General features: G+C 45.2%; 1 protein-coding gene across 2 annotated transcripts; it reads right to left on the bottom strand.

Annotated features, from left to right (window-relative positions):
* Positions 1-663: 663 nt before the first annotated feature.
* On the bottom strand, positions 664-27,245 carry NAA25 (N-alpha-acetyltransferase 25, NatB auxiliary subunit). 2 transcript variants are annotated; one of them, XM_082293607.1, is made up of 24 exons: positions 27,151-27,245; positions 24,350-24,435; positions 23,185-23,323; positions 21,450-21,568; positions 19,746-19,820; positions 18,817-18,924; positions 18,342-18,420; positions 17,745-17,856; positions 16,827-16,916; positions 16,335-16,504; positions 15,454-15,566; positions 13,154-13,361; positions 12,601-12,687; positions 11,562-11,742; positions 10,902-11,001; positions 7,167-7,318; positions 6,534-6,659; positions 6,043-6,286; positions 5,741-5,864; positions 5,305-5,367; positions 4,778-4,875; positions 4,453-4,563; positions 3,899-4,045; positions 664-3,766 (listed from the first exon to the last, which is right to left on the bottom strand). In XM_082293607.1, exons 1-24 carry the CDS (start codon positions 27,206-27,208, stop codon positions 3,644-3,646), a joined length of 2,913 nt encoding a protein of 970 aa, XP_082149733.1. In that variant the 5' UTR covers positions 27,209-27,245; the 3' UTR covers positions 664-3,643. The 2 variants fall into 2 exon arrangements, with proteins under 2 accessions (XP_082149733.1, XP_082149732.1); XM_082293606.1 differs by having other exon boundaries at positions 5,305-5,370.
* Positions 27,246-27,288: the final 43 nt, after the last annotated feature.

The raw sequence follows: 27,288 nt of genomic DNA on the forward strand, positions 1-27,288 counted from the left end.
GACGGCCGCCGCCGGGGGCTCGCCCCGCCCCGCCGCCCGGGGCCACCGGGGGAGCGGCAGCGCTCGGGGGCGGGCGGGAATCTCACGCCGTGCGGGGAAGGGGCAGCGCGCACAGGAGCCCCGCGCCCCCGGGGACAGCACACGGGGCCGCCGCTGGTGCCGGTGAAATAAGGACAACAGGGCGGCTGAAGGCAGCGAAAGGGCAGGAGGCAGGATCGGGCCATGCGGAACAGCTGTGGGGTGTATGTTTCTGACCAGGTGGGCACTGCCGCAGCCCTCTCAAGCAGCGGTTTTTGTGCTGCCATGGGAGATCTCATGCACTGCCAGCCTGCACTTGGACGCAAGTGTGGACACAACGTGTCCTTATCATCTAAAGACTGGATGAAAAGCAAGCAAGCAATGCATAAAGAGCAGACTGACAGCTCATCAAGTAAAAGCACTGACCTATCCACACTCCCTCCCCCCCAGCAGACATCATTCTGCACTTAATCCCCAGATGGAAAACAATGAGCATTTTCCCCTCTTTTTCCACCTTTCCTCTTTGCAGGGTCTGCTTGTCCTGCACCAGCGTAATCTGGCTTCACCATGGGTCTTACAAAGACAGTGCAGATGAGCACTTGATCGCATCCAGACCAGCCAGGCAGAAAAATGAGGCAACAATACTGATTTGTAACGAAACTGACTTTTATATAAATTATAAACCCATCCAGTTTAAAGCAGTTCAGTTGCAGTTGTGTCACTTAAGTCTGTAGAAGGCTGAGGCGTACATATCTCCTACAGTCATAAATTAACAATAATCAAGGAAGAGGAAGTTCAGATAAGGCTGCAAATACAACAAAAGAAAATTCCCTAAGTTTACTAGCCGTTAAAATAAAATCATGATTATCAAGGATTGCAAAATATAAATGCAAATTTTGAACAGTTAAAAAGTACAAAAATGATGGACAACACAAACAAGCATTGTACAGTTTGTCCTGTGTGTAGACAAAGCAGGGTAGGAGATTTCCAACCTTTATCTACATCAGACACTGATTTTAAGCTGAGAGGAGTTGAGGAAATCTGTAAAAGGATCGTGGCTCATGATCCCAGTAGTATAAAAGCAGTATTTTTTCAGTCTGTAAACAGTAGTCTTGGTAGCTTCTTCTAGGTATGTTTTTCAATTCATCACCCAAAGAAAATCCAAAACAAAAACAAACCCTAAGAGTGGAAAAAAGGGGAACAGCAGCAATGGGTTATAGCTTGAATTTCTTACCAGGTCCGTGTGGGACATATTCTGGAGGGGAAATGCTCTTTCGTAAGAAATATATAATATATTTAACTGTACACAATTTATAGGGGGAGAGAAATTCTCCCTCAACCAAGCCCCCAGTCAGTCAGTACGGAGTCATTTTTGTACAGTTTCCTCCTAGAGAAACTACAGCTTGGGAAGAGATGGCCTCTGCTTTTAGAAAACACCAGGTAATCCAAAAAGTTCTGTGTTTTGACAAGGTTGTCATTCCCAGTGGCTGGAAGTGGAAAGAACAGCAGCTGGCACTGAGAACAGTCAGTATTCCCTGTGCTGGAAGTGAGCGAGCCATGGTTCCGTCCTGTCCCAGCCCCTGCCTCAGATGACACAAGTCCCCCCAGCAGTTTCAGTTCTGCTTTCAAAGGATGCAGGAAACTTTTTTTAAACCCAACTTCTGCTTTCAGGCACACAGGAGGATTTTAAACGCTTGGTTCTCTTAACCTGAAACCTCACTTGCAGTGTCACCATCACTTATTGATACGACTGAGTTCAACCTGGTGTAGCAGCAGTGGAAGGAAACTCCAGCCTGGATCAGCCCTGACTGTCCCCTCTGTGTCAGCTTTGCTGGTGTTTGTGCAAAGCCCTCTGGAACCAGCGCTGCTGTGGGGAGGGAGGGGACAGGGACAGCAGCACTGCCACTGTGTCCCCGTAGCTGAGAAGGGCAGTGCCCATTTCTGGCTCAGGGCTGCTCTGAACTGCACCACCTCAGCACTGGGGCTGTTTTCACTCACCCTACACATCTGACAGCATCACCTTCAGTCACCAGCCTTGCTTTAATTTAAGGAGCATACCCTTCTTTCAAAAAAGGTATTTCTATACAACATTACAGTTCTGGGTTTTTTTCTTTTTCTTTTTCTTTTTTTCCAGTAAAAGTATTACTATAAAACAGACTTAACACATTTTGGTATTCCTCCAGCCCAGAGCACTTACCAGACATTGTGATTCAACCATCAGGACATCCTTTACAATTTGACAACCTGCAGACATTCTTCTTCTTTCCCTTTCAGGATGGGGTAAAGCAAAACTAAATCCAGCAAGAGCAGCTATGGGACTTTTTTTTTTTTTAAATACAGGGGATTTATTAAAAAAATACTCTCATCAACGTTCTAGCATTACTAACAAAACAGAGGAGATGACAAAGGCAGTCAGCTCTTTTCAAACTTTAAATCTAGACTCGGATACCTGCAGCTCTAAACCAGGAGATGAGGAATCTGTTGAGTCTGACCTGTCCCTTGTATTGCAGGTACACGAACTTTTTTTTTGCCTATCAATTTTAGGCTGCATTGCTCTTTGAACATGAAAAAACCCAGCAGAAATGCAGATTCTGTGGGAGCAGATGATATGGTCACACTTTCTAACAGAAAGCTTCATGAGCCAGTGCTTGGATAATCAAAGTTCAAACTGCAAAAAGCAAGCACACAGGTACAAAAAGGATCTCAGCCTCAGACCACAGCGGAAGCAAAAGTTACCTCTGCCAACTTAAAACCAAAGCCAATAGGATTTCATTTCTATTAAAATATTGAAGTCTTAAAGTTTCAGTAATCTAAATACACTTTTTTAAAAAGTCATGACATTGCTGTTTGACATTAAACTGACAGGATACCAGCGCAGTGTCACACTTCACTGCAGCCATTATATACAAGGTCTCTGGTTTTGTCTTTTTTTTTGCTGAAACACCCATTCCCATCTCTCTCTCTCTCTGAAGTCTGCTCCTCATCACATTTGCAGAAAACAACCCGTGTGCACAGACACCTCCTCCCTCCCACTCTCTCCTGGAGGAACCTGCCCCAGCTCTGGGCACAGATGATTCCTAGCCCACCACAGAGGCCTCACCTCTCCCTGATGGACCAACACATGGAATTCTGTCAGTAGGACCAGGTGGTTTGCAGACAAAACAGGCAGTTCCAAGCTGGGCTCAGTTCATCAGAGGCGGCTGAACGTGGATCTACAATTCCTGCATTTCTAAGGCAAGGACCATACAAAAATTATGAACACTGTATGGTGAAAATATCCTTGGAGATAGATGCTTTACACTGGATTGCTATTGCTGCTTCTAAAGACCATCTCCAGTTGGTTCTAGAGATCAAAAGGGAAGAAAGTGAATTTTCTCCTGCTGCAATATGCTTATGAACATGTATAAAAAGTGGTCAAACCCCAGGAAGGGTCCCTGCTTCTCATTTATGTACAATAATTTAAATCAGCTCAATACATCTGTAATACCTAAAAAAATTGTTTCATGATTTTAAGTCCTTCATGCATTATGAGGAAGTTCTGGATTAAAGTGATGGTAGAGTGGATGTTGCTTCTGTCTGGGACTCTGGTGTCACTCCCCTGTGGAGTCTGTCAGGGATGCATCGCTCAAATCTTTAGTTTTTTAATGGTATCGAGTCTCTTTTTCAGCAGCTCTCCAATTTCCTGAACTGAGTGATGGTAACTGCTCTGGACCTTCCCTTGCACAGTCTTTGTAAACTTTTTTTCTTCCTGCAAAGTATAAAAGAGAAATCACTCACTCCACAGCAATTGTTTAAACCCCCCCTTTAAACTTTCTCCAACATCTCAAACACCAAAAGGAAATTCCTGAGGACCACAGTATTTGCACAGGGAATCTCTTACCTGTAAAAGCAGAGTGTCCTTGAAGGACAGCTCTTCAAGTTTTAGTGCAGTCAGAATGATTTCAAGCCCTTTGATATGATCTATTACATTGGAAGTTAATGTCTGGAGTTCAGTTACATAATCCAGGAAATGGGTAAATACAGGTGGCTATAAAAACAAACACAGATCTTTAATTTATAAACACACATTAATGTCCACTTTCTGTAACTCACTTTGTAATGTCTATAATTCTCTTCTTCCCACCAGTGCTAAGCTATAATTTACCCACCCAGATACACACTCCCAGCTGACAAGTTTACTGTGGAGCATTCCAGGCAGGAAGGTCAGTGACACTCTGAACTGTATTTCCCATTCAAAAGCTGTCACATGATGTCACATATGACACGTCACCACTTGATTTTAAACAGCCAAAATCAGCCCCAAGTAATCATTATCCCACATCAATCTCCACAAGTTTATGAATACCAGTTCATGTTATCTATCCTGATTTTTCTTTCAGTATAAATAAGCTGTGATTAGGGGTGGGAGAAGAGAGAAAGAAATATTGTTTGTACCATTGCTACACTGCTTTCTTTTTTTTTCTTCTTCTTTTTTTGCAGGTTGGATTTAAAAGGTCGGAGGACACTGTCACAGTAACTCGATACCCACAGGGCAATGGAGATCGTCTGGAAAAAAGGTACAAATATGTTCTAAGTTGCATTTACAGGAGGCTTCTGAACTCATTTTAGTGTTCCTGGTAAAACTCAGCATGATTAAAATGTGCAACACAATCCGTGTTCCCATGAGTGACTGAGATCAAACCTTCACTGTGTTTTAGTCCCAACATTTCTACCCCACAGTACTCCCAAATTTCTAGCTTCCAAAGGAAAAAAAAAATACCTCAACAAAGAAGACTAAATTTTCTAGCAGGTTTGGATGAGTTTTCAAGGTGCCATCTCTGACTTCAATCAAGTCACCTTTACATTTATTGAACAAGTCTGAAAAGTAAAAAGAAAAGCCTTGTTTAGGATGAAGTAGATCATCTTAAATGTGCATTTTCTGTACACCAGGTATCTGAGGGTAGCATGCAGAACTGTCAGGGCACTGACCACTGAGACAATGAGTCCTCTCCATCTCTGAATTCTGGCTCATTACAAATATTTCCACATCCCTGATGAGCCCCCACTGACCCAAGCACCAGGAGAAGGAGCTGCCCAGGCTGTGAGATAAATGCACTGAAGGGCACAGCACATTCTGAGCACGCAGCAGCTTCAGCACACAAGCCAAGGGCAATCCCAGCCTTGTTATGAAGCTCTCACAGGGTCTGCAGATGCATCACCACAGCCCATCCCTGCAGACACTCCACAGCCATCCTCAGACAGCCAGGAAGCTCTGCCTTAGTGTCTGCTCTTTGAAGTACCATTTACCTGTCAGTCGTTCTACTAAAGACTTGAAACTATTCCCTATTCTTTCCTGGATTTCTGCAGAATCTTCTGGAAAAAATAAAGGGGAAAAAAAAAAAAAAAAGATAAGCTACAAACTTGTGTATTTTCTGCTTCCAGAACACCAAGAGGCATTTAAATGCAATTTAGTGTCTGTAGTCAAAAGTAAAGGCAACTGCTTTCAAAGAGAAGCCAGTATTACATCAACATATACTGTACAAAAATGAAGACTTACATAAAACATTAAATGAAGGCACTGGCTCTCAGATAATTTAGTGTCAGACAGAAAATTAACACACAAGTAACAGTTTTGAGTCCACATCCTCCAACGCCCAGCAGTTTTCAGACTAAACAGAGACATGTGGCTCCCTCCCACCACACACCACGGCAATGTGGTCAAACCCCTGCCCCAAACACTTACCTAAGCCATTGGTATCTAGTTCATAAATATCACTAACAAGATAAAACAAGCTAGTCTGGCACTGACAGCTGCCATTGCTGAAGAAGCCAGCCATTCGGGTAGGAGGAGGGCCAAGGACAGGATACTAGGCAAGAAGCAAAGAAAAAGATAAAAGTGTTGCAGCTTTTCCTCATCCCACCCAGTGCCTGGCTCATCTCCCAGTCAGTCACACACCACAAACCCAGGGGCAGTTAAGGGTACTCTGCAGCCTGCACGATGCATTCATGGTCAACATCTGGGGAGAGCTTTTGCCTTACTGGTACCTGGATTTTTTGTTCTAGAAACTTCTTCCCTGAATCCACCGCTGCTTCCAGCTGCTGCAGCAGGGCTCGGATCGTGTCAATCTTGGATGAGACACCGTTCTCTGCAGTCTTTTCAGAGTTCTTTGGTTGGATGGTGTGACCAAGAGTTGGGAGTCCGCTCACCAGCCTCAAAGTTAAGGACCGGATTCGCAACCACAGGGTTTCCTCTTCCAGGGAGAGCTTCCGATGTTCCTCAGAAATGTCCCTAGAGAAAGGCACCAAAGCTCTTCAGGCAAATGCTCCAGGCACAAAAGCCTACCCAAAGCTCTCCAGTTCTGTATGAAGAGGAAGGAGTGGTCAGAAATTCAGAAAACTATTAATATCTAAAAGGGCAGTACTGCCAGAAGTGGTGGATGGTGCTTAAGTCAGCCAGCCCAGGGAACACTGAAATATGGGAATTACCCTGGAAGGAATTTCTTTGCTATGTGTGAGTTGAAGTTATTTCTACTCACCTGTCTTTTGGATCCCAGCTAAACAGGACTGTCAGGTCTCTGTTGTCTCGCAGATCTTTCCATGGAATGTCATCCTCCTCTGGGCTCAGACTCATGGACTTTATACTTTCTTCTAAACTGGTTGATCTGTAGGCAAGAACAAGCAGCACTCAATCAAACATCTGATCACTGCAAAGGGAAAACAACTCACTAACAGACCATGTTGTGTGCACTGCTCAGCTCTTCCCTGTGCCAGGAATGTGACACACATGGCACTGACAAGGATGTGAAGGGACAGCAAATCAGAATCACAGAATGCTTAAAGTTTAAAAGTCCTTTAAGATCACCAGGTCCAACCACCAAGGCAGCACCACCACCATGGTCACCAATAAACCACATCCTCAGTGCCCTCCCACGTTTTCTGAACACTTCCAGGCATGGTGACTCCTGGGCAGCCTGTTCCAATGCTTGACAACACTTTCCATGAAGGAATTATTTTAAACCTCCTCGGTGCAACCTGAGACCATTAAAAGCAGAGTGAAGCTTTAGGGGCAGAGCTTCAACTCCCAGGTTTCTGCAGGTGCAACTCCCCAAGGTCCCTCTTGGCCCGTGCTCTGCCCATTCCCAGTTTTCCCCTGCAGGAGCTGTACTCACATATTTGCTTCAAGTAAGAGGTCCAACAACATCCGCTCGGTGCGAACCTGTGCGAAGTGAAGGGAGGAGTTCAGCCTGTTCCTAAACGCGATGAATTCCGGGATCTTCTCGAACGCCCCGTACTTGTAGGCTTGGATGATGTATTCTGAGGTCTGGAACACAACACACACCAGCCCTCATTACTGACCTCCCAAATTAGGAATAACCAACAAGATCACTGCCAAGAAACTGCATTTCTGTGGTTTTTATGAGCCCAGAGGTGCAGGACATGGCAGATCTTCAATCCCTGGGAGAAGTTTGCACTTCTGCTTCTCCAAGTCATCCCAATACTTTAAATTGGGAATGCCCAGATGCTCCAAGGGCAGTGAAGTTTAACAACCAAACCAACACTACATATTGTCACCACAATGAAAAATACTTCACAGAGATGCTTCTGGAAGACTTTTTGTTCCTTCCTTTTCCTTTTAGATGCATGACTGAAACCATTCAATCATCATTTCATTGTGAGAAATACTTCCAGGCAAAAGAAATATATCCCAGATTTTCTGGAACTGACTTGGATGTGCATCACATATCACCACAACATAGATTTAAAAAAAAAAAAAATTACTCACACAATTTTTGTTTCTCTTTTTTATTAAAGTTTTGAATATAGCATCACACAGTGTGTACATGGCACAACACAAACACCAAAGGAAACTCTCAGGGTCGATGGGATATTTTGCTTTCCCTCTGATGAAATGCAGCAATACAAGGCAGGCAGCCAATATTTCACTTCAGTCCAAGCAATCTCCAAAAAAAGAGATTTTTATGATGAAGGAGCCCCAAACAAGCAGTATTTTAGTGAAAATGTCTATCTGTAGACACAGAGTGAACTATTTCTGCTCCCAGCCACGAGGAATGGCTGAGTTTTTACATCAGAATTAGTCCACAACTGAGAAATTCTGGCAAATCAAGTATTTTCTTCTGAACAAAGTTATGAACTGCACTAAAGATGAGAGGCACCAAAAAAGGCCTCCACTTAACTGAATTCTGTATGGTCCTAACAGACTCAACCTGTCTGGAAGGCTCTGAGAGACCAGAAGGCAACACTCACAGAACCAAACCACCTTTCCTTTCCCTCCAAACCAAGAAAAGTCCTCTCAGGAGTTGTCTTTATTCTTTTTTTTTCCCCTAAGTAATTTGGTTATTTGCACCAAATGAAAAAAATATGCCAAATATTCAACAACATACCCTCTGATCAACAGCCTTGCAGAAGTGACTGTCAGGGCTATGGGCTCTAATTCAACTGCATCCACGTGGTTTTAAAATCCCCCCAGGACACGGTGGAGTGGTTTGCCTGCAGTATCTGGAGAGATTAAAGATGGATGGACACAAGAAAATTAGAGAGATTACTGGTGATTCTGCATAGCTGAAGGAGGACTATCTCGAGGAGGATAAAATTGCCTTTTTAGTTTTGGCCAAATATAGCAATGCTGCCTTCTCTCTCCTCCCTGTCCTTGGCATCGTCTCCCAGAGCAGGAATAGTGGCAGGATTGCACAGCATCCCACACGGCTGTTACTCATGGGACCACTCTGACACAGGATTCACGTCAGGCTGTGAAGTTCAGCAAGTCAGGAGAATGGATTTATCCAAAGCAAGGAGTCTGATTCAGGAGCTCTATTTTTATGCCAGACCACTTGGTTTACATCCCACACTTCCTGCTCCAGGCAGAGTCCCACACACAGCTCTGTGCTGTGACATTCCAGCTATCTCAGCATCGACCTAGGGAGGAGCAGGCAGCACCAGAAATCTGTAAAAAGGGAACTTTTAAAGGATAATCCTCCTTTCACACAGCAGATATGGTTACAAGGCTTGAGTGGTAGCTGCCTCATGAAGGGGCAACCGCAGCAGAACCACAGCAGTCAGAAACTGGGAGCAGATCCTGACCTTGTGACATGTTTTATGGCAAGGAATCCTTCTTCATCCCCACGCCTGTCATACCACCATCCTCAGGGAACAGCACCCTGAACCGAGCCTTCGCCTCCTGCAATTCCCGCTTGCAAGAACTGCTTTAGAGGCATTTCCCAACAAAAGGATCTTAAGAAGACAACCACTGGAAGTGTCCAGAACACAGGAGAGATTTGGCTACCTGAAAGCAACAACAGCTCATGGTCCTTTAGCTGCAACACTGTCTCCAAGACAAGATGTGAGGGGGTTCCAGAATCTCATCCTCATCTTGTCACATAAGGAATTCTGTCCTCCTGCTGCACCACTTCTGCCCCTCTTGAAATTCCAGTATTTTAAGGTGTAGGAGCAAGGCAACTTCTTTTTGGGATTTCTGGAACACGAGTTGTGTTTTCCTGCCAACAGCACCTGGAATGCAGCCATCACCATCCATGTACAGATGCTGAGCCACTGGAGACATCCAACTCTTCTCTGCCACAAGCACCTTCATTCATGCCACAGAGAATAATCTGCTCCCAAGGGAACCACACCTCAATTGCTGCACATTGCTTTCCATGGAAAGATGATTTCTTGATGCTTTACAGCACAGCATTGCCAAGGAGAGGAATCACATCCAGAAGTTTTTTCAGTTGACTTCTCCACCTGGCGCCCAGCAGTCGTGGGTTTCATTCAGACAGTTGGTTCCAGGGATGTTTTTCATTAACATCCACCAAAGGAATTTTAAATGAGACTGAAAAGTTACACCTCAGTTTAAAAAAAAAAAAAAAAAAAAAAAAAAAAAAAAAAAAAAAAAGCTGTCTGGATCCAGGGCTTCACTCCCAGGAATCCAAAGCCTCTTAGCAAGCAGAAAAAAAAAGAGCAACTGAGGGATGCAGAGCAGAGCAAGCTCCCATCCCATTGTACAATCCACGTGCATCCCTCAGGAAAACCTGTGTGTCAGACACAGCTCACAGAACTCAGCAGGTACTCTCCAGGCACAGGGAAATGGCAATGGGAATCCTGTACACAGGAATCACCTGGGCTGCCAACAGAGCAAGGCTGCTACTTCTGAGTGATTTCTGTGTGAGCATCTTTACTACTCAGTACAGGTAATTCCCGTGGTTTTTATCTATTGCTGGGATAGTGGGAAAGCAAATTGTGTGACTGCAGAGCCTCGGGAGCCAACTTAGCCAGTGACTGACTGGCAGATTTACAACTGGATTGCACCTTTGTTTCTTAGAAAATCAAAATAATCTTCTTCACCTACCTCTCAACAGTGCCCAAGGTGTAAAATTTAAATACACAGGATGTATGCTCACTCCTCAGAATGGGATGGTCCCTTTAATGTGAAGTGCACCCCCCACCATCCACTAAAACACACAGCTCCAGTGATTGTAACATAAAGGACTCATCATGTGCCATCCCCATCCTGACCCACCATCCCTGGCTGCTCTAGAACTTTCCAAAATGCCAGATTTATGACACCAGCACTTATTTCCACATGACATTCCACTTCAATTATTGCACAAAATCACAAGCATTAATTTAAAAGCAATCCTACCTGTTTTACGAGGAGCATTAAAACTGGCTTTAATAGAAAGGAAGCTGAAGCAAAACCTCAGGTAATAGAAAGTCACAAACTCTTGTAGTAGAAAATGGAGGTTGAAGCAACCTTTTACTACAAAGCTGCACCTACCACTGCTCTTTGTTATGTTTTAAACCACAACATTTCCCCAAGCCTTGCACAGGGCTTCTCTAAGACACTTTGCTGTGTTACAAAGTTATGGGGGGAGTTTCTTTCAACTTACATCTTTCTGGTTGGAGTGGAAAAACCTGAGTGCAAAGTTGCAGGATTGGGAAGCAGCAGCGTAGTGGCCCAGGGAGCCGGCGTAGCGCGTCAGGAGATAACTGCAACAAACAGCACGAGGCAAACATCAGCCACTGCCCTGGCAAACAGCTGCACAGGAGCCATCTGGGCATTTAACAGCATTAACAGCACTCATGGGCAAGTTCAGGCTTCTGGTGGAATGAATTCTCCATTTTTTAAAAGCAGTATGTGAGGGCTTAGAGTTCTGTCTTCACCTCAAGTGTGCAAGAGCTGCTCAGTGAGATACCCCCAAACACACCAGCCAAAGGCTTTTGGTGTGTTGGCTTTTGCTGGTGCTCCCAGGCTTTGCTGAGCAACAACTCAAGCTGGAACACCAAGCTCTGCCTGGCAGCCAGCCAGCCAGCCATTCCACCAATTTCCTTCAGATTAATTAATACTCTAAAAAAATCCAACACACATCAAAACCACATGGGGAAGCTACCCTACAAAAAAGGGGAGCATGCAGTGGATGTGCCTCCCAAAATCCCAGAACACTTTACACAACAGCACACGAAAATGTGACAATCTGCTGAAATGTGGATGCTGCAGCTGTCAGGATGGGCGGCAGCAGGACTGATTATTCTCAGTATGTACCACCCACCCGATGGTGTCGTGCTGGATGTGCTTGGCGTCGAGGCTGGAGTAGAGCTCCGAGACGGGCTCGAAGGCGCCGAGCCGGCAGTAGATCCGGATGAGCAGCAGCTTAAACTGAGCATTGGAGGGACTGTGAGACAGCCCTTCCTCCAGGAGAGTCAGGCACTGCCACACGGCCGCCTCTTCACCTGGTGACAGACACAACACAGGCAGGTGTGAGCAGGGACAGGCGCCGAGCACCCCCGGCACAATTCCCTTCCCCATGTTACACAATGCTCAGAGCGCTGCCTGGGATTTCAGTGTGCAGATGGTCCAATGTAACACCTGCTCCAGCACTCCAGCTGCTCCCTGAGGGAATGATGGGGGAATAATCTGTCCCAGGGAATATCTAGCTCACATCTGCACAGAGCACACTGCAAGCAAAGTGACCTTCCCTGATGAATCCTGGACTGTTTGGGAATTCTGGCTCGCACACTGCAAAAGAGCCAGGAATTCAAGAGCCAACATCCACCTTCCTGCCAGGAACCTGACCATGGATTTACTCAGGTTAAAGACCGAATCTTCCTTGGGAATGACAAGGGTGTACCAGGTAACTACATGGAAGGGCAGGAATATACACGTGGACGTCCCACACTGGACACTGGCATTAAGAGACTTAACACAAGGAGCAGGGGTGGAGCCGAGGCAAATTTAATTCAGGGAATAGGTCCCAGCAAGTCTAGAAACAAGGAAGCCAAAAGGCAAAGTATATCAGAAGAGAAAGAAACACTCTCAAAACACTTCTGGTATCAGAAAGGAGCTGTCAGCAGAACTCATGCGAAGGGAGAGAAAAAAGGAATTAATCGGAAAAATTAAATCTGTTTAGAGGTCAGTGAGATTCAGATTGGACACCAGCTGATCAGAGGGACTCCTGAAATACCTCATATTGCAAAAACAACCCAGAAAGCTCCAGGCCTAACAAGCCATGCCAGGCACTCACTGGCCACAGGGACACAGTCCCAACCTCCCGCAGAGGTATTAAGCAAGGCACAGTTTTGGGAACGTACCTTCCAGCCACAGATCAAGCAGCAGGTGAACTGCAAGCAGGCAGTAATAATCTGAAAACTGCAATTCAGTTTTCAAACAAGATTTCCCTAAAAAGAGAAAAAAACAGTTACCCCTTGAATTAGTAACAGTGCTGCCAGCTGATCTCACAGTCAGGGTTATTGAGTGGCACCATGATCAGAGACAGCACCACAGTTTCATTTTTAAACTCAGAATTGTCTTAAAATCCAAACAACTGTACACACCACTGAGTGGCCTTTGGGGCACTTCAAACACTGACATCTGCTGAAAGAAGAACTGACTCCCACAAGATTTACAAAATAACTCCTGATCACCAATGTGTCTTATGCACACCAGTGAGAAAACCTGGCTCTGCTTAAAAGCACAGGCAATTCTGCAAAGTACAAACAGACCATCTGAACTACCCAGGAAAGCCTCATTTAAGATACACAACTGAAAAGAAAAAAATTAAAAGGAACCACAATTCAGGGAACGTGAAGGGTAGAATCAGAAAGGACAAAGCCAAGTTTTACCAGCATTACAGATTTTCCTCACCGAACTCCAGCCCGTGGCGGTACCGCAGCATCAGCTCCCGCACCACCGTCAGCTTCTGCTTCTTCTCCATGGCGTGGTAGATCCCCAGCAGCCTGGAGAGCTGCACCACACACAGGTGCTGCTGCAGGGCCTTGATGTCACCAGGCAGAGCCACCTCGTTCTCGGCCGCCGCCGCCAGCGGGATCACGTCCAGCAGCTGCCGGATGAACTGCACGAGAAACACCAAAGCAAAGGTTGCAGGGCTGCACCAATGGGAAGCAGCATTTCCTCCCTCCAATCCAGCCAAAAAAGCAAGGTGGAAATATCGATGTTGATGTCACACTGAATCAGTGGTTCAAGAGCAGCCTTTGAGATTTTTTTTTTTTGAGTTGCACTCAATAGGTTTTACTAAGTTTCATCAAACAGATGGAGGGAAGAAAAATCAGAGGCAGGCTTCCAATTCATTCACACTGCCAGGGAGTTCAAGCACCTGTTAACATTCATGGTAATAAGAGGCATTAAAGTAATTAGTTACTGACAGGCTTCACAGCACACTTGTAGGCAATGGTGGCTTTGCAGTGTTACATTTTCCCTCAGCTCTGAAGTAAAGTGCAGTACTCAGTGAGGTCATCAACTCTGATTAATGACTTCTTTTTGGAATTAAGCTGTAAGAAAAGCAGCTTCTCATTGTTTAGTTTTAATGGGAGACAGAAGACTCCTCACAACACACAGGGCTGGGCAGCAGCTTCTTGCTCTAAAATCCAACAGTTAAATTTGAGTTAAAGCCAATGAATTCAGCTTTACTACACTTGGTATTGACATGTAAGAACTGCATCAAATGCAAGCCTGAGGCAAAAAAGCTCAACAGCCAGAGAGGAGCAGCACCAAGCACAACACACACCAATTCCAGTTTTCCCAAAGAATTTGATGAGTGCTGTGTTGACAGATCTTTTCAGTTTGAAACTCTGCCAAGCTGAGCAAGGTCAACCACATCACTGGCTCTACTCTCCAATTCACACCTCTAGGAAGTCAAGGTTGGTGTCATGACCATTATTTCTGGACTATTTCACATGTCTGTGGCCCAGCAAGATCACCACAATCTCAGCTACTGAAGTGGAACTCTCATTTCAAAACTCATCAGCACTTCAGCACCACGAAACCTCCTCAGCTCCTCGTGTCCTTGACCAAGTTAAACTGCTGCAGATGCTGCTTCAGGGACAGCCAGAAAACTTTCCAATGCATCAGTTTGACACTATATATATTCCAGAAGACATTCAGTAAATCAGCACCAGTTTTAAGGGCAGACAAAGTTTTAGAGTCAGAGTCATGGTTTTACGAGCACTGTGACAAAACTGTAGTCTAAACTATTATTAAACATAGTTTTTTCACCCCTAGTTTAGAATTTGTTTCCTGGAAAGTTAGGACGAAAGCTGTTCAGTACTTCAGGGCTCCCTTGCAATGGAATCACCATTTCCAGGACTAGGATTTCAGGATCCTGCTGGCCACATTTCTTGCCAGTGGGCTAAAAACATACCTTTAAACATAAAACATCAGTAACACCCCTCTGTGCCAGAGCCACCAGTCCCATGAGCAGTGGGGCTGTGGGAAGAGCTTGCATGAGGAGTCAAAAAATATTTTAATAAACCAAGAGAACCTCTCTACCTACACTTTGTTTACCAACATTTTATCCCCAGGCTCTGGCTGATCCCAGATTCCCTGCCTTCCCCAGCACTGAGCCCTGGACACAATGGCTCAGACAAACACTGGGGTGAGTGACAGAATTCCCAGCTGCTGAAGTCACTCTGGGCTGCTCATGACTCTGCACAAATGGGCTTTTCAGTTCCAGAGAGCTGTTCAGAAAGAGGTTCTGGAAAAAACTGCCACAGGTGCTTCCACGACCCCCGGAGTGGGGTCAGCGTGTCCCTTCTTTGGCACTGCCAGAGCCAAGCAAAACATCTGTGACACCTTCCCTCCATGAAATGAGGGGGCAGCTTTTTCCCATTAAACAGATAACTTTGAGCTCAAAGCACCCTGCCACCTTGAAAAATGGGAATAAAAATGCCAAAGGAATACAAGATCAGAGACTTTGCAGGATCAAATTTAGCTTCAACCATCCAGTAAAAATCCTCTGAATGAAACTTCTCAAGTGTTCAGATGTTCATGATATTTTCTACAGCGTAAAGAGTTCCTGAATTTCAAACAGAAATTAAAAAAATTGGTGTTTCCAGTCTTTTAATATGATCCACAGGTATTTTATGATAAAGGGACCAGAGTGCAAACCACCACTGCAATTCCTGCCAGCACTTCTTCATATTCCTTACCTTTGTGTATTGGCTGGGTGGAAGGAGATCCACAAACACTTTGAGATCAGTAAAACAGCAGGGCTTGTCCCCAAATTTTTTGAAGTATTGGAACATTAGTTCCTCTGGATCACCTAGGAAAAAGGCCAGGTCACCTTTTTAACATGCTCCAGTACAAGTGGAATCTGTAAAATCACTATGAGAAATCTTTGTTCATGCCTTTCCCCCCTCACCCCCTTCAAGATTACAGAGCAATTTAGAAAACAGAGAGCTGCACTACTGCAGATTTTAACAGAGGCTCAATGTCTCTGGTAACCAAGGACACATTAAAAAAAGCCCAAGAGCTTCATTCAAGCTCCTTTAGCAGATAAGAGCTCAGCAATCCAAGCAGGCACACGCAGCCTCCGCTTATCTCACCACGGCTTCTTTTGGGATGGAAAAACAAAAGGAATTAGGAAATAGCACAGATGTTGCTCTAATCACATCCCTTTCACTGATTCCCTAAATGCCATTTTGTAATGCAGGTTTTTAAAAAGCAAAACCCAGCACTGCTGCCATAAAAACTTAAATCAAAACCCACCCAGAGATTCCAGCGTCAACAGCAAGACTTTCCACCAGGAACACAGTCAGTGACTGGATGCTCCTAGAACCCAGAGGTCATTTTGAAAACTTCCCTGCTGGCTGTTCCAAGCCCTGGAGCAGTCTGGAAATACCTGCCTTTTCTCAAAGCTCATCTTCCAAGGCTTTTAACATTCTTTACATACAGAGCAGCAGGTATTTTTTCCTAATGAACACTATATTTAACTCAGCGATTCAGCAGGAAGTTTGTTCCAAGTTTGTGCTCTCTCCCCCTCTCTCCAAGGGATGAACAGCCCCACTCCTCACCAGGCAGGGGCTCTTACCCAGTTTGTACTCATCGTTGCAGCCTCTGTGTCGCAGGCGCCTGATCAGCTCCAGTTTGGCCAAATACGGTCCCCGGAGCGGCCGGGAGCTCTTGGACTCCTCCGTTATCCTCTCCTCGATGAAGTTCACAGCCTGCTCGATGGAGCAGTGCACCTCTCCTTCCAGAGAACTGCAAGCACACAGACAAAAGGTTCTTGGAGAGTTCCCACTGATAACACACGCTCAGCACACTCCCAGGAGAGGGAAATGATGGATTCTCCAACTCAATCGCCACAGAAAACATGAGCTGGAAGAGTTCTATAATGAACAAACTGCTTCCATAAGCTATTCCCAGCCTCCATATAAAAGCATGGAAAACACACAAAAAAGCAGGGAAAACACATCATTTGGGCTCTGACATCAAGAAGTCACTCTAATATTGAATATATGAATCCAAACAATTTGCTGTAGCACCAAGGGAAAAGAAATCCACAGCAAAACTCTCAACTTACTGCTCTTCCTCTGCTGGAGGCGTCCAGGATTCATCAATGAGTTGAAACACTGAATCAAAGTATGTTATATAAAACTGCCAATCATCTGAGCTGAAACAAAAATCAGGCACAGGACAAAATTTAGGGAATTGCCAAAACAATTAACAGTTAAAAACTTCATTTCTTGCCAAAGCTAATTAAGGAATAGCACAAAATCGCATTACAGAAAAATCCCAACTGTAATCATAAAAATGCTTCCCCTTGAAAAGGTCTCAAATCTTAGGAGCACCCTCATCCTGAATTTCTGGAAACATATTAAGCAAAACCATTTCAATTCAAGACTGAGGCAAGCTACAAACTCTCCTCCTAAAATTCACATTCCAGTCAGAGCTCAGCAACATCCCCACAAAACGTGAAGGCAGAAGTTTCTCTCCTGCATTTAACTTATGTCCAAGATGAGAGCACAGCTAAATTCAAAAGCAAACACCACATCTCTCCTGACAGTTCTGAGACAGATTTGATCACACTGGAATGTTCTGTCTCCTGATGCATCTGTTCCAAGCATTACACGCATTCCCCGTGATGAAGTCTGGCCAAGTGGGAGAAATTTAGATGTAGAGAATTAAACATAAATCACGGACAGGATGGGAACTGCAAAGTCAGAGCTGGACAATCAGCACAGAATTTAGAAATAAGGAGGTAAACAACTTTTTATTGCATTAATGTGTTGCTAAATTCTGCCTGAAAAAGCAGCAGCTCCAGTCCTGACCCTGACTCTCCCTGTGACTGTCACCATGTCTGGCTTTGGAGTGCAATCTCTGGAAAAGCCTCCTGATAGCCTCCTATTTTAACCACAAAAGCCACCAAAACAAGGCCATTCCCAACCAAGCAGTGATTTTGCTCCATGTTTTCAGCAGGACTGCAGGAATCCCCTCTCACTTTTTGAGCAGCAGCCTCCTGGCCAGCGCGTTGCACTCGGGCCACCTGTGCAGCTTCTTGTACATGGCCATGCATTTGTTCTCCCGGCTCTGCAGCTCACTCGTCAGCTTCTCTGCAGTAAAAAACACAGAAAGCTCAGCTCATCCCTGCATTTCTTCCCTACTCCTTGCATAAACCTTCTTATTCCAGCCCAGCACCAAAGCACCAAGTGTAACACAGCAGCAGGGAGGCCCTCAGAGGATAGAAAGATTTCCTATGGAAGCCTTCATATCCCAATTGCAAGTGCATTTTAATCTTCAGTTAAACTCCTCTAAAATGCAGATATTGAAGACTTTTCATTTTTGAAGATTAGCAGCTACAACCAAGAACATGATCCCAATTTGCCACTGCAAAGCTCAGCACTGAAGTGTTTAAACACCATAAACAAGTGGATAAAACCAGGTTGCACAAACACCTCCAGAGTTTACACTGAGGTTAAAATTGGTGCTAAGTCAGGCTTCCTAAAATACAAATTTTTTTGAAGCAGTGGACGAATCTGAAGCAAAGGGGAACTGCTGTACTGTCCACACAACTCTGATTTATTAAAGAATCAATTACCTCCAAGTTTTCCCCTCACAACATCTAAAGCTTCCTTGTACTTCTCCAAACGTTCCAGGATCATGTAGTACAGTTCCACCTTAAAAGAAACATTACACTGCAATGAAACTTGCCAGGAAAATCATACCCAGGTGTGCCAAAAAAGCAAATAGGGGATACCAGGCCTGCAAAGCTATCTTTAGTATCCCAAAGGGTGCAACACTCAAATTTAGGTCTTTTTTTCCATTCTTAGTTTTCAGGTTTTTCTTGGGGCCTCCCAGAGAGCAAAGCACTCCATCAGTCAAATCAAACACCAAAAAACTGCCTCAGCCACAGCATTCCAAGGCCCTCCTTAAGCCCTGCTTTTGGTTTTCCTTCTGTCCCCTACATTCACATTCAATTCCAGAACATTGTTGATTATTTTAAGTTTTCCAAGGCAATCGAGTTCCCTTAACAGTGCATTCCTCATCTCAACAAAGTTCAAACCAAGCCTTACTTCAGCCTCAGCTTCAATCTTATCCTCTTTCACCATTTTTTCCACCATTCTCTCAGCAAGTGGCAAAAACATCGTCTTGGAGAGGTTTTCATCCTGTGCTGAGATAGACTGAGGAAGAGAGGGATTATTGTAACAGCTCAGCAACCTTCTGTGACGTCCCACCCACTGCTCTTTTCACTTTGGAAGAGGAAAAAAAAACCAACCCAGGTGCTCCAATCGCCCCCAGCCACCTGTTTGGAGCTGCCATCTGTGACCTGAGAGTGCAACTGCTCTGGGAAAAGGCAGCAATAAAATCAGTGCTACACAGAAAAGCTCATTTTTGATCAGATCAACCAGAGCCCTGCATGTCTGAGCACACAAACCTTGTGGTAAACACATGCAGCCAGAACACTTTTGTGTTTTACACAGCACAGGATTTTAGAGAATGTGATTAAAACCCTCCAAGCTTATTTTTGTTTGATTTTGTGTCTGATCAGTGCCCAAATGTGCTGCCTCAACCAGAATCAGCACAGCTGATCTGTGCCTATTCCTGCAGACTTGCTGCTAATTCCAGAGCTCTCATTTATTCCTTCCAAGAGCTTTTATAACCTCGTTAGAGAGGAACAATTCTGACTGAGAAACTGCAGAGAGCTGAGGATGTATTCATTATGTCCCTGCCAAAACGACAGGTGGGTATTAGTGCAGATGAGAGAATAATTCAAGCTGTATAAAGGTGGAAAGGCAGCACTTAAATTGGATTATAAAAACACCTCAGCCTTTCTTTTGGACCACAACAAAAATGCTACTTAAGGAGGGCTCAGTCCTTCTCCCAACACCAGAAACAGCTCAAACCCACATTTTACCCAAAATCATCTCTAATATTTTCCCTCAGAACGTTTCTGCACCGTCACTGCCACTGCAGCAACAGTCAAACCCAACACTGTACACACCTGCATGATCAGGCTCATCACGGACCAAAAATAATAGGGATTTTTGGGAACAATCTTATAAAGTGCCATTCCAGCCTGAAAAACAGAAGACACAAGTTTCATCATTCTTGAAATAGAATGGTTTCCAAGCTCTCATGATGGACAACATGGGATTAGCACATGGGAGGACTTCTCCCCAGCCGTGAGCTCTTCCCTCCTGACACACATCCCTAAGGAAAAGGGAGGCTGGAAATGTTTCCAAGGGTTTTGTGTAGGTCTGACAAGGAGCAGCAGTGAGCACTGATTGCCTACACAGATGACAGCTTTAACTGCAAGTGGTAACTCCAGGAGGAAGCAGATCTTTTCTTTGGGAATGAGAGGATATCTCCAGTGCTGAAGGACACACCAAACCCACGCCTGCCTCGAGGAACCAACCACCCTTCAACACTCACTTCACACACACTCCGACCCCAAATTTGGGGTTGCCTCCACGTGCAAAGCAGGGGGAGAAAAGGTCGAGCAGAAAACTTGGTTGAATCCAAGCAGAGCCAAAGAATTCATGATTTTCCCTCACACATTAACAGCTATTCCCACATTTCCCTCACAGTGCCTGTATGTAACAAAAGGACAACACTTTCACCCCTACAAAATCTGTAATTAATTTTAAGAAGCTACATAATAGTCTACACCACCACAGTTGGACTTTTGTGCCAATTCCCTGACTGCAGCTGGCATTTTCCAGGATTTTCAGCTGGAATACTCCAGAGCACAGGACACTGGGGTTTCTCTTCATTCCCTAATCAGTCCCCGTCCACACTCTCTTTGCATCTCTAAATCCAAAAGCACAGGCCAACATCCCCCTCTGACAATGGGATATTGATAACATCATGCAACTGATACTGAAAGTGATAATTTAATGAGATCCACATTTTTATGTCACTTCAGACATACAAAAGGTCACATAAATGTTAATTATTGTTATCCGTGGCATTTTTTCGTGATTGTGATCAGTCACATCTGAAGTTTGGGTTGTAACATGAACTTTGTCATTTCAGGTACACCACTAACTCCTTTTAGTTATTTAAGCCAAACCTGTGCAAAAATTCAAGTCACAGCAGGAACAAGAGGGAGTTTAACATTTATTTCTTGGCTCTCTGTGCCTTTTTACACAGAAGAGTGAGCACACAGGCCTTGAAAATCATCTTCCATTTATAGGCATTCTCCAGGCACCTCATTTGGAAGGGATCAAAACAAACCCAACCAGTGTGACACTGTGCTGCCAACTGAGAGGGGGTATCTCAAGTGCTTTTTAGTTTTATTTCACTGCATGACATCAATACAAGCTGTATTTTAGATGCTCAAGTAAGAGCATGGGGAGGATTTATCTTCCTAAAGTTAACAGAGAACTAAGGAGGGAATCAGGTGTGAAAACATGGATCAGAAGCTCTTCCTAGATGTGCCTATTCCAGAATTCCTTTGCAATACATTGTCAATACAAAACCACAGACCAGTAAAAGGCCCAGCTTTCAGGAAAACTTTTGTCTTCAGACAACCCACCCCCTAAAATATGAGGTTTAAGCCTCTTTCTAAAAACCAACCAAGAGTTTAACTTCTGCATTAAGCCAGCTCAGCTTTTTTGGAAGATTACTCATAACAAGTAAATGAGAGTAAGAGAGAGAGAAAAACACACTCTAAACCATCCAGAACACAAATTGTTGGTCATACCTGTTGCATCTTCTTGTATTCTCCAACCCTGGCATAGGCCATGAAGAGGTGGGAGTGATACTCTTCACTGTTGGGGACCTTCTTCACAGCTGCCTCATAAAGTTTAGTCACCAGCTCGGCTAAACCAAAACCAGATGCTGGAGTTAAGACCAACTTGGGAATATTTTAAAGCACAGCTCCATAAAGAGCACCAGGGATGCTCTGAACAGCAACTCATTACACTCATCAGCCCCAGAAATGCTGCTCTGGCCCCCAAGTACTACAAACATCAGGCAAAGGAGAAAAGTGCTTTAAAAGCTCCAAACAAACCTCAAAATAGACTTAAATCAAAACAGAGTTCAACAGCAGCAACTGAACTGTTCAGAAGAATTTTAAGTCTATTTTTAAAGTAAGTTTGACTATTTTTGAGCATTAAACTGAATGAAGGTTTCTCCTGCTGGCAGAATGACTGCTCCACGTGAATTATGTATCAAAACAAACACTTTCAGAGCCTAAGAGCAAATTAATTATTCTTATCACAGGTTTATTTATATTAATCACACCCTGCTATTTCCCAATTGCCTGTATCAGTACTCTAAACAATTACTTCACACTATACTTTTTAATAGCAGGTCTACCATGACAAAATACTTCTGATAGTACAATATGCAAAACTTTCTCACATTTTCATCCTTCCACATTTTTTTTCTTACACAAACAATTGTAGCTCAGAGCAGTGACAGAAAACCAAATGTAATTTGTCTTTCACACAGTTTATACACCCCTGACACAGAGATATAAAACATCTAATTACAATTTTCTTGCAGGACCAAAAGTGGAAGTGCCTCACACCCACCAGCTCCTGAGTTACAAACCTAAAAGTTACAAAGCCCAGCTTAAATTTATTAACAGTCACAGAGAGGCTCTTGTGATTCACAGGGGTTTATGCTGAAGTCAAAAATACACAAAAAATTTTGGTACTACTCAACAAATGATGCTTTAACTCCACAAACACACAAAGAAATAAACTGGGAGAAAGTAAGCATTGCTCTTTTGCAGACTGATGCAAACACCCTTTTCTGGAGCTGTTTCACCCTTGATCATTTTTCCAGCAGTTCAACAATAAATATTGGTGGTACCACCTACCAAACGCCACAGTAAACACTGGTACCACCACACCACACTCCCCAGGAAGCTGCCAGAAACAACAACTCTTCAAGCTGCAGAAAAGCAGGATAGAAGGTCTGGCATCTTTCAGAAAAGCACAGGAAACTTTACTCCAACACTGACATTTAGTATTTTGAAAATACAAATCGCTGTGAGGAACCTGACAAAGCTGATGTGGTCAAACAGGGAGGTCAGGATTTCCCTCCTGTTTTTCACCATTTTCCTGAGGCCTGAACCCCTTGATTACATCACACCCTGTGGGATTTGTCAGCTGTCACTCTACTGACAACAAATTCCAGTCGTTTCCTTTACAAAAGTGAACTCCCAGGCTGCTGGATCATTATCAACACGCTTCATTTAGGACCTGCTACACAATCGTGTTCATGAGAAGCCTGAACGAGGGTTTTTTAGCTTTATGAAGATCACTAGAGCCTTACAGGAATTACAACAGGCATCACTTCAATTCCAAGTCTCTTAACAGTCTCTCACATACACAAATCCCGGATTTTGCACATTTCCCACCAAACTGTGGGGCACAAACCTTCTGGAAGAACACAAAGAGAGATTTTTGGGAGAGGAACAAACTCACGTCTGTGCATTTCCCGGTAGAGAATGGTCAGTGCTTGCAAGGAATTATCATCTGTGGGTTCAAGTGCTGCTACTTCTTGTGCCAGGGCATAGGCTTCATCCTGCTTGCCAGTCCTCTGCAAGCCAATGGCCTTCAGCACCTGTGGACACAACACAGGCAGCTCTCAGAGACACAGTTTGCAACTGGAAACCCTCTCCCTCCTGGTGGGAACAGCCCAAACACCTCATTCCCTCTGCAGAATTCCAGGTTTTATTAAGCTTCTAATCCTCGTGGCTGGAGAGGAAAACTCCCAAATGCAACAGCATCAAAGAAGGGCTCTGAGTCCTTTATAGATGTTGAGGTTGCCCTGAGGCATCACCACATGGTTTTCTCTACCCAGAGGCTGCAAACTGACCTGTCCTGCCGATTTTCCTTAATTTTCTTTCACTAACTGGCCAGAGGGAAGTGACATAAATGAGATTCAGGTCAATGACACTCGCTGCAGCTTGGGGAAGTTTTCAAAATGTAGAAGTGGTGTGAAGTACAGAGGGAAACCCCCAGGGAAATGAGAAAAGCAGAAAGAGAGTCACACATTTGGGAAAGAGAGGAACAGAACCCCTTTCCCTCACCAGGGGCACAGCAAAGAGGCTGGTGAACCAGCACAAGAGCGAATGCCTCCAAAGTCATGGAATCCTGGAATGCTTTGGGTTGGAAGGGACCTTAAAATCATCCAGTTCCACTCCCTGCTACGGGCAGGGTCACCTTCCATAAATCACGCTGCTCCAACCTGGCCTTGAACAATCCTAGGGATAGGGCATCCACAGCTTTTCTGGGACACCTGTTCACCTTATTACATTTTCCTCAGGCTATTCCTCCCAAGGAAATGTTTTGATCCAAATTCCTACAGATGGGTATCCCAACCCCACGGCTCCAAGAGGCATTTTTAAGGCCCAGCCCACGTGCCAAGGTCACCTGGAGTGGTGCTGACAATCAGCTCAGGTGGGACCAACACTCCAATCCCTACCAGGGGGTCTGTACAAGTTTTCAGGCAAACAAGATACAGCTGAGCTGGAACAGAGACATTCCAGAGGGCTCAGAAATCACTGTGGAAGTTCCCAGAGAAAGGGACAGCAGAACATCCCGAGCCTCAGGCAGAACAAGCTCGGTGCCCCCCAGTCCCACTCACCTTGGCACAGTGAAGGTCCTTGTGCTTTTTGAGCAGTTTATCTGCTTGCTGGATTGCCATTTTATTATTGCCATTATCGAGATAATCTGCAGAGGAAGAGCACACACAAAATCAAACCAGAACACCCAAGGCCATTCTGGAAAGCCACCTCCAATTTAACCATGGAGCATCTGCTGTCACACCAGCAGCACAAACCACATTTTCCCTGTGCAGTTCCTCCTAAGCCAAACATTCAGGAAACGTGTCATTTCAGGGATGAAGGATTCATCTCGTTGTACTGGTTTTAGTCATTCAAACAAGCTTTTGTAATTACTCCATACAGATCATTACAGCAACAAAAGAGACACATAATAGAGAGGATTCTGCAACAACAGCTCTTTGCTGGCAATGCAGCTCCAGTGCTTTAGCAGGAAAAGTAGAAATTCATTTGGTGTGTCTTTGGGAGACCTTCAATGACTTTTAACAGGCAGGAGGTTAGAAACCAAACACTCACACTCCAGCAAAGTGGGAAATACTTGTCCACAGCATCCAAACCTCAGGCAGAGCAAACCTGTCACCTTGGAGTATCACTACTCTTCCACCAGACTGGTTTTGAAGACACAACTGTGAAATATCAATATTTCCTAGGGGGATATCCCACTATCAGCTGCAGAAAACCCATCTCCAGACCATTTTCTCCTTTTTTAGCTCGGAATTACAATTTTCAGATTGATCTTCATGTTATTATACAATGACAAGCAAGCAGTTTTAGACTAGGACATAACCCCCACGTGCTCCCCTTCCCTCAAAAATTCCTCCTTCCTCACCAAACCCAGCTTTGCTGCCCCTCACGTGCCCAGGGAAGGGGCTGCTCACACTGCTCTGGCCTCTCTCCTGCCAGCTAATTGAAATTACATCACACACCTTTTCCTCACCAAAACTGTCCTTCCCATTTTGAGCCAGAACTCTTTTACTGAGAGGTGAGCCTTGGCAATTCTCAGCACAAATTGTGCATCTATTCTGATTTACAGATTTGCATTCAACAGCTTCTATGTTTGCTCCCGTGGCCAGGTGGATGGTGTATATTTAAAGCACAGCTAATTGGGCTCCTGAGCCCATCCACAGCAAACCTCTCAGGAGGCAGTCTCTCCACACTCACCAAAATAAACACTGCTGCCTGAAATCCAGTTTGAAGCCACAAGACACTGTCTTCACTGGGTATTTTAACTTAGGAAAAGCCCTGTGTCACCTTTAACATTAAAACTTTGGGGGATTTCTCAGTGAAGAGGTTTCAAAGGTGTGGAACAGCACATCAGAGGCTTCTTGATTTAAGGCTCTGTCACCCAGTTTAGTGACACACAAATTATCCCCCAAGCCGAGCTGCCTGTCTGGGATTAACAGCTGTGCCAAGAACACCTCAGCTTTGGGTGTCCCAAAGTAAATCAAATAACCCTCAAACCTCCCTAAACCACAGCAGAATGAAGAGATTGTATTTTCCTAACAAGTCAGGTTGTTGGAAGTCAAAGCAGCTTCCAAAGGAAATGAAGCTAAAGGAAAATAAACTTCAGCCTACGTTAGTCTGTAGGTGGGGATGTTCAAAGGCTGGAAATGCAACACCTGAACCTTCAGGTGAAGGGAGAACAAGTCAAGATCAAAGATAACCAGAGCTGTCGAGGAATCCTGGGGAACCACAGCACAAACCCAAGCACACTCTGAAATCCAGAGCCAGACCTTGGACCTCATACTGCAGCTCCCCAGCTGATGATGTGGGGAAGTTGTGTGTTTATCACACACTTTATTTTGGGTTCTGCAGCACCACAGCCTGAGTTCAAACCTTGCACTGCAGATAATCCTTCCCAGAACGAGCAGAAAGGAATTCTAAAGCTCTCCTCCAAAATGAACACGGCGAGATCCTCAACATCATCTGCTTCAAAATCAGCTGAATTTACCCAGATTTTTCTGTTAATACAATTTCTTACACAGGTTATGACAAAAATAACTGCACATCAATGAAACTGCCAATCACAGAAGGGGTGGAAAACTAAGGAAAAAACCTTAAAACCGTTACATAAAGACAAACTGCAATGAACTTGAACACTTTTAATCGAACAAAAGCATCTTCCTCCCTTTCCCTGGAACCCATCACGGACTCAGCCTGTACTGCACCATCCCTCTGCCCCAGTAAAGGACATCCCAAAGCACGTCCAGCCCCCAAACCAGGGCAGCGTCTGTAGGGAGAGGTTTTTATCCGTGCTGAAAAAGTTAAGAACGTTTTACTCAATCTCTATCAAATCTTCAGTTTTAGGGACGAAACGATACCGTAGCCCCGGGAAGTGTTTTCCTTTTCTTTCTCCCTATTTGCATAGAGCCAACCTTTGCCTACAACCTCTGAAGCAACCCCAACAGCACAGAACACCCTCGGAAATATCCGGGGACACCACAACACCGGACAACTCCTAAAGACACCGTCTCCTTCCACTTCTCTCCTGCCTCCCCAATTAATTCCCCCAACAGCGTCACCGCTCCGTGCCACAACATCCAACACAACTCCGGGGCATCCGCGGCTGCTCCTTAATCCACTCCCGGCTCCTCCGCAGCAGCGCAAAAAGCGCCGGCCGGGGTTACCTTGGCTGCGAGCGGCGCCGGCTGCGATCCCCCCCCCTCCCCAGGCCGAGGGGACACCCCCGGGGCGCCGCGGGACCCCGGCCCGGCCGGGCGGGCGCCGCAGCCGCCGCGGGGCCGGGAGCGCGGGAGGGGGGCGGGGGGGCTCGGCGGGGCCGCGGCGGCGGCGGGGCGGCGGCGGGGGCGCGGGGGGTCCGTACCGTAGATGGGCCGCAGGCGGCGGTCGTTGGGGTCCTGCACATGGCCCCGCGCCGCCATGATGAGAGCGCAGAACGCAGCGCGCAGCCGCGGCCGGGGGCGGGGAACGGCGAGCGGGCCGGCGGGGCGGGGCTGCGGGG

Source organism: Coloeus monedula, assembly GCF_965178545.1.
Source record: "Coloeus monedula genome assembly, chromosome: 18".
NCBI classification, from domain to species: Eukaryota; Metazoa; Chordata; class Aves; order Passeriformes; family Corvidae; genus Coloeus; species Coloeus monedula.

Coding starts and splice junctions, on each gene's coding strand:
- NAA25 (XM_082293606.1), bottom strand. CDS start 27,208: ATGGCGGCGCGGGGCCATGTGCAGGACCCCAACGACCGCCGCCTGCGG. Junction 24,436..27,150: donor CCGCCTGCGGCCCATCTACG/GTACGGACCCCC, acceptor CTTCCTCTGCAG/ATTATCTCGATAATGGCAAT. Junction 13,362..15,453: donor CACCCAGCCAATACACAAAG/GTAAGGAATATG, acceptor TTTCTCGTGCAG/TTCATCCGGCAGCTGCTGGA.